General features: G+C 33.0%; 2 protein-coding genes across 26 annotated transcripts in view; both read left to right on the forward strand.

The window, feature by feature from the left end:
• LOC132304111 (uncharacterized) overlaps positions 1–15,525 on the forward strand; it is a 159,289-nt gene that overhangs the window by 107,433 nt on the left and 36,331 nt on the right. The gene's annotated exons all lie outside the window — the stretch shown is intronic.
• Positions 7,733–15,329, forward strand: LOC132304578 (uncharacterized). The gene is made up of 7 exons (XM_059802333.1): positions 7,733–7,958; positions 8,084–8,404; positions 8,501–9,528; positions 9,816–10,538; positions 12,090–12,797; positions 13,269–13,762; positions 14,259–15,329. The coding sequence occupies exons 1-6, from the start codon at positions 7,733–7,735 to the stop codon at positions 13,713–13,715; spliced, it is 3,453 nt and encodes a 1,150-aa protein (XP_059658316.1). The 3' UTR covers positions 13,716–13,762; positions 14,259–15,329.

Here is a 15,525-nt window from a genome sequence, read left to right on the forward strand (position 1 = left end):
TTCATATGTGCAGCTTTGGAATTTGTTGAGGCAAACTTGGAATAAAATTTGCAAAAGAACAAATTCAACCTTCAATTCGAACTTCGACGTCTAACCACAAATTCAATCTAATTAAAGGACGATTTTAATTTCAAATTTTTTAGTTCCTGCAATTGAAGATCCCAAAAAAAAAAAAAAAAAAAAAAAAATTTACAAATTTAAAACAAGATCGAATTTGGAAACATTCAAATTTGGTCCTCAACCTAAAACAATAAAATTACAAATACAAAGTGGAATTAACTTATCATGTGGTAGTGCCAATCATGGGACTGGACCTCTCCAGTACATGAGATGATTTTAATTCTATACTATTCTTAGGAAAATATTTTTAACTTCCAAAAGTACTATTTACTTTTCTAAAATACTGTGTAATTTGGTTGTACTTTTCTAGTCTGAATTATTTCAATAAATATAAAGTTTTCTTTTTTTAAAAAAAAAAAACACTATAAAGTTTTCCTTTTATTAATAACAAAAAAAGTAGTTTATATAATGTTTCTCATAACTTCTAAATTGCAAAAAAAATTAAAATCTCAGATAATTCCAAAAATCCCCATGTTCATCCATACTCAGCAAAGGAATAAGTATTGACAGAGGTAATTTTGTCAAAAGTTAAAAACTTTTTAATGAAATTATGGGAGTACTTTTACTATATTTTTCTAAATGTTTTGTAATTTTTTTCATTATACAAAGTTTCTATGCATAATTTTTTTTTTTTTTAGTCTAATAATGGTTAGTAGTTATTTGAGAGTGGAGGGAATTGAACATAAAATGAATAAGGTGGGGACACTTTAGACCTGATCCTTTTTACCACTCAGACAATACCACCACTCTTTTTACATAAATCTAAATGTGTGAGAGCTTTGTTTAAACAATTACTTCCATAAATACTTGGATACCTCTCAAATTCTATCAGATGACAAAAAGAGTCAAGACATTATATAGAAATTTAATTATAGTCATAAGGTCCAAAATAAAAGAAATTATGTATGAAAATTACAAATTTGAGTGGTCCTTGTAATTGTCTGTTTATCATGTGACATTGACTTGTGAATGGAACATTTTTCCCGAACTTGTCACATGAGAATGCTTGGTGGTGTAGGTTATGATTACATGATATGGATGCCATTGTAGTTGAGTGTGGTGGTGTGTGTAAACAAAGTGGTAGAAGTGATAACTTTGGAAGTGACAATGCCGATGAAAAAAACTAATTTAACACAACGATAAGATTAAATTTTTGTAGAAGTATTCTCTTTTTAAAATTACATGTACTTGATCTTATTCAAAAATTATAATAACGGGAGTATTGTGCACTGTACATAAGCAAGACTTTTTAACATTGCACGTGGCGATGAGTCTAATGACAATGGTGGAGTTGAGATTTACAGTGACTGATATATGATGGAAAACATTATCCCTGTACCATCACAACATAGTGATGTATAGTAATAAGCACATATATTGTGATGGTGGATGTGGAAAACTATGGCCACTATGTGATTAATGTGGTGACAAGTATGTGTGGATGTTGCAATGGACATTGTGAAATAAAGTGGCTTCACACTTTCACTAAAATTTTGGGATCCAATAACAAGGTTTTACAATAATTCTTCCAAGTACCAATAATTTCATAAATCAGAAAGGTTATAAGAGGGGAAAATATCTTGATAATTATGTTCTCTCTTGTATATAATGGTCATGTGGCAATACAGATGGAAGACACATATATATATCATATCACATAGTGTGTATAAATGTGAAATTTTTAGCTTTTTGTAATTATTATGACATAAATATGGAGACTAGTCATTGAGAAATGGTCCTTTAAGTCGTCTACTTTAAATAAAAATATCTATTTAGACTTTCCTATATGTTAATAATTTTATTATCTTAATTCGAAGTTTCTTTTTTCTTTTTCTTTTTTTGGAATGTAGAAGTTTCTTTGAAGCTCCCTTAACTAGTTTCACAGAAAAAAAAATGAAAATAACAACAAAAAGTAACTTAGCAATTGGTCAAAAAAAAGGAAATTAGCACTTAAACTAAATATTTTGGCGCTTGTCCAAAGTGGAAAATTTGAAAAGCAAACTTGAGCAGGTAAGAAAAAATAGTTGCATGCTTGAAGATTCATCAAACAAAATTTGTTATATATATATAATTGAAAAAAAAAATGTGAGCTTGTAAAGATGATTGAAAAAAAAAATGTGAGCCTGTAAAGATGAAAAGATAAATAAGTATTGAGTAATGATAATGAGTCTCGATAAATTTGACTAATTTTTCGAGAATAAGAAGTGATGTTGTCAAGTCGTTACAGATATTAAAGAAATGATTATATTAGTCTTCTTCATTCATATAAAATAGTTAGAGTTGTTCGACTTTCGAACTCTAAATTTATATATATATATATATATATATATATATATATATATATATAATTTCTATTTATTTAACTACGTATCAAATACCTATCAAATAATAATAAAAATATTAAGTTAATTAATAAATAAAATGAGCTAAACACTTTCGGGGTATACCTCCATGAACTACATATTTATTGGATCTATCTAGATAGTTTGTGCCTAGCCCACCAGGGACAAACTAACATCACATTGGCTTTGTGCAACACAATCTTTGTTTATATGGTTAGAACAAAAAATAACAAGCTCAGCTACTATAATTTAAATTCATCAGTCAGCATTTAATTGTTTTTAAGTAATAAAAAGTTATATCTATTGCTCAAAATAACGAGTTATGACTAATGACTTCAAAAAAGTCAACTCTATAGGTTTATCATTAATATTTTCACCAAAAACAGTGTGGGTCATTCGTTACACGAGGAGCTGTTCAATGCTGACACACTGCAAATTAACAATGCTTGTTGGGAGACAACATTTCTATCTTCTTTTATCTTTTACGTTACATTGCTTTATATATATACATATATATGTATATATATAATATATGTATTCTTTTTCCCTCTCGAAATGGCAAGTCGGTGGCCTCTTTCTTGGAAACATTAATGGATCTCCTAGCTAGACCTTCTCACATTTCATCCACCATTGACTCCAACCCATATGTACCGAAAAGCTTCAGCAAACAATACCAATAGTTGTCTCACATTTCGTGTCCTATCCGTGTGATTGTGTTCACTAAAAGTCTAAAAAAAAGTCTTTTCTAATAAACCGTAAATATCTGTTCTATTTTGATATATTTTTTAAATTCATGTTCATATTAGTGATGATAAAAATTTTACATTAGGTGTCAACCTACTTATACTTGTTTTGCAGAAAGAAAAAAAAAAAAAGACTAGCATAAAAAAATAAGTCACCAAACATGACATAAGTGGAAATCTTTAGATGTTCTACATCAATAACTATTTTTTGTTCTCTATTATAACTATAAAAACAATGTGAAATGTGACAATGTCCCAAATTTATTAAACTAAATGGAGCATGTATGGCATGGAGTAGACAAATAATAAAATTTAACCTTGTGATTGTGTTCACTCAAACTTAATTTTGACACTATATTTTCTAACCATGTGATTTTGTTCACTCAAACTTCAAAAATTCTTTTTCTAATTGCATATTTTAGGTTAGGTATAAAGCCACTTATATTTGTTATTGTCTGACTTGAAAATAATTGTATAAAGATATATCACTAAACACGGAACAAACAGAATCGTTAGATATTTCTTTATCACAACTAAAAATGCAAAGTGCAGTGTGACAATGTCCCAATACATTAAACAAAAAGGGAGCACATATGCATGTCGAGTAGACAAATAATAAATTTTAACTCTACTTTAAACTCTAAAAGATTTTTAATTATCTAATTGCATGTTTAGAGTTGCCTTATATGGAGTACCTTATTTACCAAAACTTGAAAAGAATTGTATGAGGACAAAATCACTAAACATAGAAACAAACGAAATCATTAGATGTTATGCATCAACAACCATTTTTGTTTCTTTATTACGACTAAAAAAGTAATGTGCAGCATGACAATATCACGATTTATTAAACTAAATAGAGTATGTATGCATCGAGTAGACAAATTATATATTTTTAACACAATTTTTTTTTTTTTTTTTTTTTTTATTTTGTGTGGCTCAATTAATCCAACTATTCATAAGGCTCATAATTTCTTCAGAAGTCAATTAAATTAATTATGATTTGGAAGAAGATTAATTAAGCACATTTTACTAATTGGATGTGTATGGGATAATGGATTCGGCATGTGCCCACTACTGAATTGCTCCACTAGATCACTCCTATTTTTCATTTCAAACTGCAATAAAATGAAACCTGATTGGCTCTGATGTATCAAATAACCAAAAAGAACAATTAATTATAAATAAAGCAAAAAAAAGCAATCTTTATCATGTTCGTGGTATATGGATAGGGCAAATCTCACATATATATATATATATACACACACACACACTTGCAACACGATTTTTTCATGTGGCTTGTGTGTGATGGAAACAAATTTTTAAATTAGTAATTTTTTTGTTTGCACTTTATATGGATCCAATCATGTTAAAAAAATGGACCACTTTAATTTGTACTTTGTAATTGTGACAAATGAAGAAAGCATAAGGCAAGTGGAGAATTGCAAATTGGACGTTTAATATATTTGTGGAATAGTTTCAAAATTAAGACATATAAATTATAATATAAATGAAACTAAAAGCTTATATATATCTATATGGTGAAAACTAATGTGGCCTCAGCCAAGATGTGCGTCATCATGGCCTCACAGTTCTGAAGCAGTTTTTACGCGGTAGATATTCACAAGTTTTTATATTAAGGGTGTAGATGTTCTTAGTTGACCGAATTTATTTCAGACTTTCAGTATTTTAAATTCTAATATATTAAATTTTATGAGCTCGTATTAAGCACTAACTTGCTCAACTGGTCTTATTATATTAAAGATTTCATAGATTTTATTCAACATCAAGATTGTCCATGTATAAGTCTAAGCAGTGGATTAAATTTAATAAAATTTATACTAAAAAGCGAGGGTAAGTGATTAGGACAATCTTTAAAATTTATACCGAAATGTAAATATAATCAACTTCAATTGGGGACCGTTATGGATGCAAGTCAAAGACTGTCGGTGGATGTAAAAATACTATAAAATCCTTACCCATAAGTACAAGGTAAAAAAATATAAAATACACAAAATACGTATTATTGCAAGGTCTGAAAAGGGTTAAATATACGCTATCAAATTCGTAACCTTCAATTTATAATGGAACAATTTTACAATTGCGTCAAGACACATCTTCACTCGACATAGGTATGACGTACACTAAATAATGTCCCCAATCTCAATAACAACTTATTAACCCCTATTTTTTTAGATGAAAAACTTGAATTCAAATAAATAAGTAAATAAAAATGGCTCGCTAGACTTAATCTATCAATTTGGCATTCTAAAATGGATTCACAACCCTTGAAATGTAAGGTGATGTATTAATTTGCTATTATGTGTGAAGTATTGTTTGTAACCACACTCATCATATCCGACACAGTATTGTCCGATTTTGATTCTCCCGGATCAGAGACTTCACAGGAGGTCACTCATTTTGATACTACTCCAGGTTAAGCACACTTAAATTCGAAATTCTGATAGATTCACGATTATCACGACTTTACAAATGGTATATAATTGATGCATTAAAATTTAATTTACAACCCTTAAATTAGGAGCAAACTAAGACCTCTATCACAAAATAAAATTGTGGAAGTTTTAGGTAACAAGAAGTCCTTTATCCACTTTGGATATGGCCCATTGGTTTAGTCACTGGACTTTTGAGCTTGGTAAGCTCAAGGTCTGGAATTCAAGTCCCACTGAATGCTCTTTGTGACTAGTTTCCACTGCCCCTGCAGTGACTTACCCGACCAGGGTGGGGAGGTGCCCTTCCGAGTCCTCTGAGATTAGTCGGGTTGTTGAGGGGCCCTAAAAATTCGTGTCATCCCGAACACCCCGGGTTAACTATAAAAAAAAATAAGAAATCCTTTGACTGGACAATGTTGGACCATTATAGCAAGGTAGATAGATTAGTTAGTTGGTCATTGCAAGAAATATATATTGTATTAGCTAATTGCAAACATAAAGCCAGATAAATTAATTACCTTGGAACTTGACGTTAACTACTTGACTTGAATATATATTCCAAGTTCGAAACTTGTCAAGGTTCAACATCTTTACTATATCAACTCCGGTGAGGAGCTTCCTACTCTCCTATACCAACGACCACATACTTTTTTTTGGATGAGTGAGAGCATTCATTACCTATCACAAAATATAAAATAAATAGATCAAATCAAATTAAGGAGTAGGCATTGATCAATGACCAAAATTGCGTTACTCTTGACTGAAAAAAAAGTAGTTGGTGATAACATATTGGAACTACCGGATGTTTCAACTATAGGAGTTGGATTGTACCAAATATGTGAGACAAAATTATCAATGCATTTGAATGAGATTGGGCAAACTCAATGTAAGAGGATTGGTCATTATAGGATTTAAAGAGACCCAGATATAGATAGTCTTATCTTCGTGTGTAGAGGAGTGGTTTTTTAATTTCAAATTTGTAACCTCCGCTCTCCACATTCAAAATGAGAGATACATTATTATTACTTGGAAAGCACTCTTAGGACCGTTTTGTTATTAGCATAATTTCGGCTTATATAAAGCTTCTCTAAACTTATGCGCCCATCATTATTAGATTATTCTTGCATAATTAAATATGTTATATTTATTGGTTTAGGGTCTATTTGGTTCGCGTTTTGTTTTTTGTTTTTGTAGGGCACTGTAATAGTGAAAAAAAAAAAAAAACGCATTTAATAAAAATTGTTTTGTTTTTACATAGTGGTGAAATGTTTCGTGAATGATGACTAAAAATCGAAACACTAATTTAGTATTTTCGTATATTTCTGCATGGTAGCGTTTGGTACTGTATCAATGAACATTAATTTTTTTAAATGATATTTTTAAACTCATCATTATATTTTTCAAACTTACAATACTTTTATAACAAATATGTTTTTTATATTTTTACTACCAAATTTTTTTAATAAAAATACCAATAATCGGCATTAAACAGAATGCCATATTTTAATTTACTTTGTTAGTATTATTTAGTCCTTCAAAATATCACGCCATTTTGAACTTTTTATTTTCATTCATTTGTCACAACACTCTAACAGGTTTTGTACTTGAAAAAAAAAAAAACAGTCTTTGTACGAAAGGTCCAGAAGTTTTGGAGAGTTTTGGTCAACCAATTCGTTGTGCACAAGAAAGGGTATATTTGACATTTGAATGGAACAAAATTGAACGCGAGGGGCATTTCGGTCAAAATGATGAGCAATGCCAGGAGAGCGATTCCTATCAACTAAGCAGACTTTTCGGACACTCATTCAATTCTATGTGAGAAACGGTCCAATACTGTGACTGTTACAAACATAAACCCTTACAAATCCTCATATTTACAATTAAAACATCATGGACCACCATAGGTTTTGGTGTAATTTGATAAAACAAAGGGCATTTTTTGAACACTCCCTCTATATATATAGTTATATGCCTCAATCGATCCATTCAATACCACTTGGTTTTTGCTAACTGTCTTCTCTGTTTCTTTATAACTCATTGACTCTCTCTCTCCCCTCTTTCTCTCTCTAAAATGATGCACATCGGTTATACACTTCCTTCACATAACATTCACCTCTTTCAGGCGAGACGTGCTAGCTTCAATTGTCGTGGTGGTTCACCATTAAACCCTGTAACAAGAGCACCTTCTGTAAAGAAGGTGCAGAATGTTAAGCCAGTCACATCCACCGAGTTGACTCGGTTGCATCTATCCAATCTCGAAAAGCTACTGCAGAAGCAAACTGAACCCAACCCACCTGATCGTGACACACAACCCGTAAATAAAGATACCAATAATGGGTCGATTCACGCATAGAGTTGAGCTACAGGTATCTAGAGCAGGCAGATGAACGATCATGCTTTCTGCATTGCTGCTTGTTTCGAGAAGATGCTGAGATTTCAATTGATGACTTGCTGAGATATGGAGTGGGAACGAGGTTTCTTCAAGGCATGAATACATTGAAAAAAGCAAGAGACAGAACACGTGTGTTGGTTGAAAGCCTCAAGAAATCCTACTTGTTGTTAGAAGGTAAAAATGAGAACTTCTTTAAAATGCATGATGTCATTCGACATGTTGCCATATCAATTGCATCAAGAGAGGAACATGCATTTCTAGTGAAAACCGGTGTCCAAGAGTGGCCAGAAGAAGATGAATATAAATGTTGCAGTTCAATCTCATTACGGTCCAAGAATATTCGTGAGCTTCCCCGTAATTTAAAATGTCTAGAACTACGTACCTTAGTATTGGAATGCAGCAATCCTTCAATACTAGAAGTTCCGAAAGTTCCAATTAGCTTTTTTTAAGGGATGGAAAAGCTTGAAGTTTTAGATTTGTGTAATATGCGCGTATTGACATTACCATCATCACTAAAAAATCTGCGGATGCTACGTCTAGTTGACTGCCAGCTGGTGAACCTAGCTTTTGTCAAGGAATTAAAGAATCTTGAGATATTAAGCGTTAGTGATTTTGATCTCAAAGAGCTGGCTCAGGGAATCGGACAGTTGACTCGTCTGCGGTTGTTGGATTTGAGAAACTGTTATAACGTAAAAATTCTTCCATCAGGTATCATATCAAGTCTGTCCCGCCTTGAGGAATTGTACATACCATGTTATTTTAAGCGATGGGGGGTTCAAGGCAATGCAAGCCTTGTTGAACTAAATTCACTGCTTAGCTTAGTCATTTTAGAAATTCATATACCGAATGACATGTTACTGCCCAAGGAGCGCCTGTTTGAGTCGTTGATCAGATTTAAAATATCCATTGGGAGTGGATTTTATCCTGAGGAAAATTACTTAGCGACAAGGATCTTGAAACTCGAAGGTATTACTTTGAAGAGGGAGCTTAACATGTTGATAGTTAAAGCTGAAGTACTATATTTAACTGGATTGGAAGGTTTAAAGAATGTGCTTGATTATAGAGATGGTAAGGGGTTTCTAGACTTGAAGTATCTTAAAGTTGAGGATTGTGATGAGATGGAACATCTATTCAAACCAAAATGGAATGCACACACTAAGGGACCCTCTGCATCAAGTTCTTTCAATAAATTAACTGTATTAAGAATTCAAAATTGTAGATTGAAATATCTCTTCTCCCCATCCATTGCAAGAGGCCTTTGGCAACTCCAAGAATTAAAAATAAGTAAATGCATGTCAATGGAGGAAATAGTTAAAGATGGCGAGGAAGTCGTGGATAAAATTATTTTTCATCAATTAAAGAACATGGAGTTGGAGAATTTACCAAACCTCAGAAGCATCTATGCCAAAAATATGAAGAAGAAGTCAACTACAGAGTGTAGATCTTCCACCCTTGCACAGGCTTTGTTTAATGATAAGGTAAGCTCAGACAAATTTTTTATTTATTTTTCTTGTCATGCTCAGACGTTAGCCTTCTAATTATTTTCTGTGACAACAAGAACTCTAATTTGGCTCCTCATGCAAAATGATGTTGCATTTTTATTTTAAACTAGCAAGTATGTTCATAATTTTTATTTGAATGTAGTAGAAGCAAACAGTAGTGGCAGAGGTAGAATCTTGTTGCAAACTTTAATAGTATAATACTGAGTAAAAAGCTGGGTTCTTGAAGTTTTTAATTAGAAAAATTAATATAATGAAATTTTCAGGTTGTATTCCCTGCCTTAGAGCAATTGAACATTTCATCCTTGGGAACCATTACAGCAATATGGGACAACCAATCACTCCTAGTGAATGAAGCAGAAGATTCATTTTGGCGCCTAAGGTACATGGAGGTATGTCAATGTGACAAACTGGTGAATGTGATTCTCTCTAATTTGCTTCCGAGGTTACAGAATCTGGAGATGCTTGAAGTTAAATGGTGTGAATCAGTAGTATGTGAAGTTGAAGTGCTTACCATTGAAAAAGGGTCTACGACATCAGCACCAACAATTGTACTCCCTCGAATAGGAGCAATGCATCTAGGAATGCTACCTAACTTGATGCACATGGGATTGAACAAAAAGGTACTTTCTGATAGTCCTCATGTCTATGAAAACCTAAGCGTTCTCTTCATTGATAATTGTAACAGTGTGAGAAATGTATTCTCACCATCCATAGCAAAAAACCTTGTGCACCTCCAAGAATTAGAAGTAACTGCATGTAAGAAGATGGAAGAGATAGTTGCAGTTGAAACTGGACAAGGAGAAAATAGTGAAGAAGATCTAGCCGATGATGAGATCCTCATCTTCCCTCAATTGAAGACTTTGACACTTGAATACTTGCCAAAACTCAAAAGCTTTTGTTGCAGTTATAGATCCAAAAGAGGGGGACAAGAAAACGAAAGAAGAAAGGAGACTCTTCCCATAGTGGAAGCACTCTTCAATGACAAGGTATGTGTGTGTTAACTCCTCTCTAAATGAAATTAACAGAACCTAGTGGAGTTATTTAGCAGCAGGAACAATCAGTCCTCCAAATTAGGCTTCTGATGATGTACAACTTTCTTTGTATAATTGAAATCATATAATTACCCTTTTCATTAACCTATAACACCCAGTCATCTTTCCTTAAATTGCTACACTATAAACATTCACGACTCTCATCTATCTTTTTATTTATTTTATTTTATTTTATCTCCAAATCAACAGGTGCTTACAATTTGCGTTACTGACTTGGTTTTTCCTTTTATTTTCAGTCATTTTTGGCCCAATAAGTTTTTCTTGTGCAAATTATACTCCTGAGGTAGTAGGTCTTTTCTTTAGATTCAAAAACCACACACATCTTGAGGTAGTATTGTGGTTTCATATTTTGCCTATGTCAACAAATCAGCTCAAGTCAAAGATGGATATTGCTTATGTCACCAAAATAAAATTTCGAAGAATGATATTTGCGCTTGTCGTAATTTATTTTTTTAGCTAAAATGTAATAATGGTTGAGCACAAAAATTTAAAATAACACACTTTTAACCCGAAAATGAAAATGTTTGATGTGGGGGCTTAATGTCGACTTTTGAATCAACAAGGCAAGGCTTTTGTAATTATGCTATAACCAAGAGAGGTGAGTGTTAGTTACGTTTTTTTTTTTTTTTTTCCCTTTAACTGTTATGCCTTAGAGCAAAGTTGTCTGGAGTTCGCTCAGGTTTTTCTCAGCATCGGTAGTGTTGATGCACGACTTTATTTTTTAATAATACACTGCTGATATTTTACTCGTATTTTTCAGTGTTAACTGGGGATTTTCCCTGGGTTTCATTCTTGAATAAAATTTGGCTCAGTGCTTGGTTTGGGCCTGCTACCAGATCAGAGTATTAGCTATTTGCAAGCCTGTTTTGGCAAATTTTTAAGTTCATAATATGATTTCAATGGTGAACTTTATGCTTTTGTTCACATTTTTTTTATGTATTATTAATTAAATTCAGAATTCTCAAGTATTTTCCTTTCTTGCAAAATCCATGCTAGTCTTGAGTGTCCATATAGCAATAAAAAAATCACATATATGGTTGACCTTTTAAATTTAAATTGTAGTGGGCTGCAGAGTAAGAAAGTGATCCATTGTTCTTGATCAAGCTAATTTTTACAACGCTGGAAAACAATTATTACTCTTTAACATTCTTTTTATTTTTGAATATTCTTATTTGTCTACAAAATGTTACATATCAAATCGTCGATGTAAAATCTGAGTACTACCTAATTGTGTGGAATTGCTAAATCTTACTCTTAACATTCTTTTGATTTTTGAATATTTTAATACTAACATTTGTTTTTTTTAAAGTGGTAGGAGTACAAGTTGTGTTAAAGAGAACTGGTTAGAATAATTTACTAATAGCTCCAGTGATGTTTTGAAGCTGCAAGTTTTGAGTCATTTTGTAGTTTAACCTATTATACCTTGTGCATGGACCACCTCCTCCCAAATCAAGTAACAAAATGTGATGTAATTGAATTTTGCAGGTTAAATTCCCAGCTTTGGAGGAGTTGACAGTTACAGAATTAAAAAGCCTTAGAGTAATATGGAAAATCAAATTATTCCAAGGTTCGGAAGCAGAAGATTCTTTCTGGAAGGTAAGGCTTATCGAGGTGTATGGCTGTCAGAAACTGGTTAATGTGATTCCATCCAATGTGCTTCCAAGGCTACAGAACCTTGAAAAACTTGATGTTGACTCATGTGCGTCAGTTGTATCCGTAGTTGAAGTGCTGAATGTTGAAGAAGGGTGTGCAACATCAGCACCAACAATCATACTCCCTCGGTTACGGGAACTGAAGCTATATTCACTGCCTAACTTGAGGCGCACAGGGTTGTACCAAAAGCAATATTTGGATGTACATCATAGCTATTCCGATCTAACAATTGTTGATTTTTTTGCTTGTGATAGATTGAGAAATGTATTTTCACTATCCATCGTAAGAAATCTTTGTCAGCTTCGAGAATTGAGAATAGAACGTTGTTGGAAGATGGAAGAAGTAGTTGTCATTGAAAAGCGACAAGAAGAAGAAGAAGAAGAAACCGTTGATGAGATCCTTGTGTTCCCTCAATTAAGGACTATGACACTTCAAATGTTGCCAGAGCTCAGAAATTTCTGCTGCAATTGTGGATCCAAAGAAGAAGAACAAACGGAGGAGGATAGTATTCCTGAGTGGCGAGCTCTCTTCAACCAGAAGGTACTCATGTCCTAACATCTAACACATGTTTCCTTACTAATTCTACCCATACTATTTTCAATCTTCCCTTTCGCTAACATTACCTCGATGTCAATCATGTCATTCTTCCTAACTGATGCACTTAGTAGTCTTATTTGCACATGTCCAAATCTGTTAATCAATTTTCTCTCATTTTACCTCCAATTGGTGCTCTTCAACAACTAAAACCTCATCCAAATATTATAAATAGAATAGAAACTACAATGAAATATTATAAAATTAATCTCGGAGCATGTTTATGCTTTCAATTGATATCAAGAACTCTTGGAACAAAATTTACACCATTTGCCAGGTCACATTATGTTCAGTGGAAGGGAGGAGGAGAAGATTTACATGTTTGAAGTTATGCCTTCTTTTCACTTCTTTGTTCTTCTTTATGACTAATACATTGTCAAGTTATTGGCATAATTACTAGTTAATGATATTTTCCAGATTAAATTTCCTTGCTTGGAGGTCTTGCGTATCAAAGACATGAAAAACTTCAAAGAGATATGGCATAGCACAGTTCCAACTGATTCTGTTCCCAAACTGAGATTTTTACAAGTGAAAAGGTGTGGCGAACTATTAAATGTTGCATCATCAAGATTGCTTGGAAGTTTCGAGAACCTAGAAGAACTCAAAGTGCAACTGTGTCGTTTCCTCGAAGAGGTTTTTAAAATTGAAGGATCAAATGCAGCAGCAGGAGTAGATGGAAGAGATGAGGGTGTAAGAGACGAAGTGGAAGACGATCTTTTGCTCCCCCGATTAAAGAGAGTGTCCCTTGAAGATCTACCATGCCTGTCATGCTTTTGCATTTCTAAATTGCCATCCTTAGTAACAACGTCAATAGAACGCTGCCCCAAATTGGAGATGCTTCCTCGCAATACCTCAACACTGTGAAGATAAAAACAATCAATGGCCCCTTGCAACCATTTTGGAATGAAATGGTATGTCTCTTAATTCCTGTTATCTTCACGAGTAAAACGCCCTATTACCTTCCAAAAAATAATTAAAAAGCAGCTATTTATTTCATGTCCTCTAATTTTATGGGAATTTATGCATCCATTTTCTAAATAAACTTAAAATTCGCCAAATAAACTTAAAATTCGCCAAATAAATGCCAGTGGCTACAAGAGGAACAGCACTGTCATGCCTACAACTTAATATGAAGTAAAATAATTTGAAAAGAATTTCCATGATTTCTAGAACATAAAATAGAATCAGAATTGAATATTAAATTTGGTCCAACAAAGTGATAGTCGCGGCTCGTGTGAAAAATAGTTCATTATGTTTCTCAATGCAGATCGATATTGTCATACATCAAACTCTGTTTTTTGGTACTTCAAAAAGAACAGTTTGTAAAAAAAGTTATTCTCTTTGATTGTGAGAGAAATGTTCATCTGTTAGAATATACATGTTTAACATAGTGAAAGGTTTCTGCAGGTTAAAATGTCCTATGTTAGAGAATGGGTACTCACTGATGGGGGAGCATCGCTGCATCTTTGAGGTGAACCAGTGCAGAAGGTGACTACCTCAACCCTACTACAATGGGTTGATAATGTCAAAGAACTCAGGATAGAATCCTGCTTTTCATTAGAAGTTAGTCTTCAAGCTTGAAGGACTCTATGCCATAAAAAGAGATTGGAAATAGCCTTTCCAAATTGAAAACATGGGATTGGTTCATTTACCTGACATGGTGAATAGTTGGTAACGGAAATCTCGGGAGCTTTTGGTCTTTTGCATGCTTTCAATCTTGTAATAGCCTGAGATATTCATTCTCATTCTCAATAGCAAGACATCTCACTAGTTTTTGAAATCCATTCTTAAAGGAAGTTAGGTTGGTGATGTCCTGAATTGCAGACTCTCATTTGTACACACGAGCAGGGAGGATACAAAAATAACTGGAAAAATATCACTAGCCACACATGCGAGTGACCTTAATGATTCTGTGCAGCAGTACATTTGGAAAGGAAAAGTAGGTATAGAATGTTTGTGAAATTTTACTGTGAGATGATGTAGAGATTTTTATTATTTTTATTTACCTGTGATTATGTTGAAAGCATGTAGCTTCATTGTTATTGATCAATTTCAACCCAATTTCATCTTCGAACTCAATTTACTTTCGATTTTCACGTTCAACTCTAGCAGCTCGTTTGCAAGATCATGTGAGTCCAGGTCTGCAACACTTTCCACATGAAAAATCGGAGTAGGCCAAGTCAACAACTGAAATTGGATATGAGAGGAAACATTGTCTTTTAATTAATGGGTAAAATGGTAATTTTATTTTTTACTTAAAGACTTAAAGGTTGTTTGATGCCATGGGATTAAGTGCAACATTCTTAGACTTCAAGGTTGTTTGCCAAAAAAAAAAAAAATTGAAAAAAAAAAAGGAAAAGAAAAAAAGGGTAGTTTTCAATTCAGGGGGTTTCTTACAATTCGTTCATAGTTCATAGGAATAGTGCACTTAACCCTAGAGAATATAATATCCACAACTAGATATTATATCATTTAATATATTAAACACTTATGAGGTGACATTGTATCATTTTCAATCTAGTGTTTCTAGAGAAGACTTCAATCTCTCATCTCTGTGTTTATGTACGGAACGGTGGTTCTCGGATCCAGTTACAAAGTGGTTCTCCAATCCATGGTGGTCATCCGATCTAACTAGGGGTGAGTCGGGTGACAATTCAAGCCCGAATGATTTAAC

Source organism: Cornus florida, unplaced genomic scaffold, assembly GCF_030987335.1.
Source record: "Cornus florida cultivar Cherokee Brave unplaced genomic scaffold, ASM3098733v1 CherokeeBrave_3.0.0_Hap2_Chr04, whole genome shotgun sequence".
NCBI classification, from domain to species: domain Eukaryota; kingdom Viridiplantae; phylum Streptophyta; class Magnoliopsida; order Cornales; family Cornaceae; genus Cornus; species Cornus florida.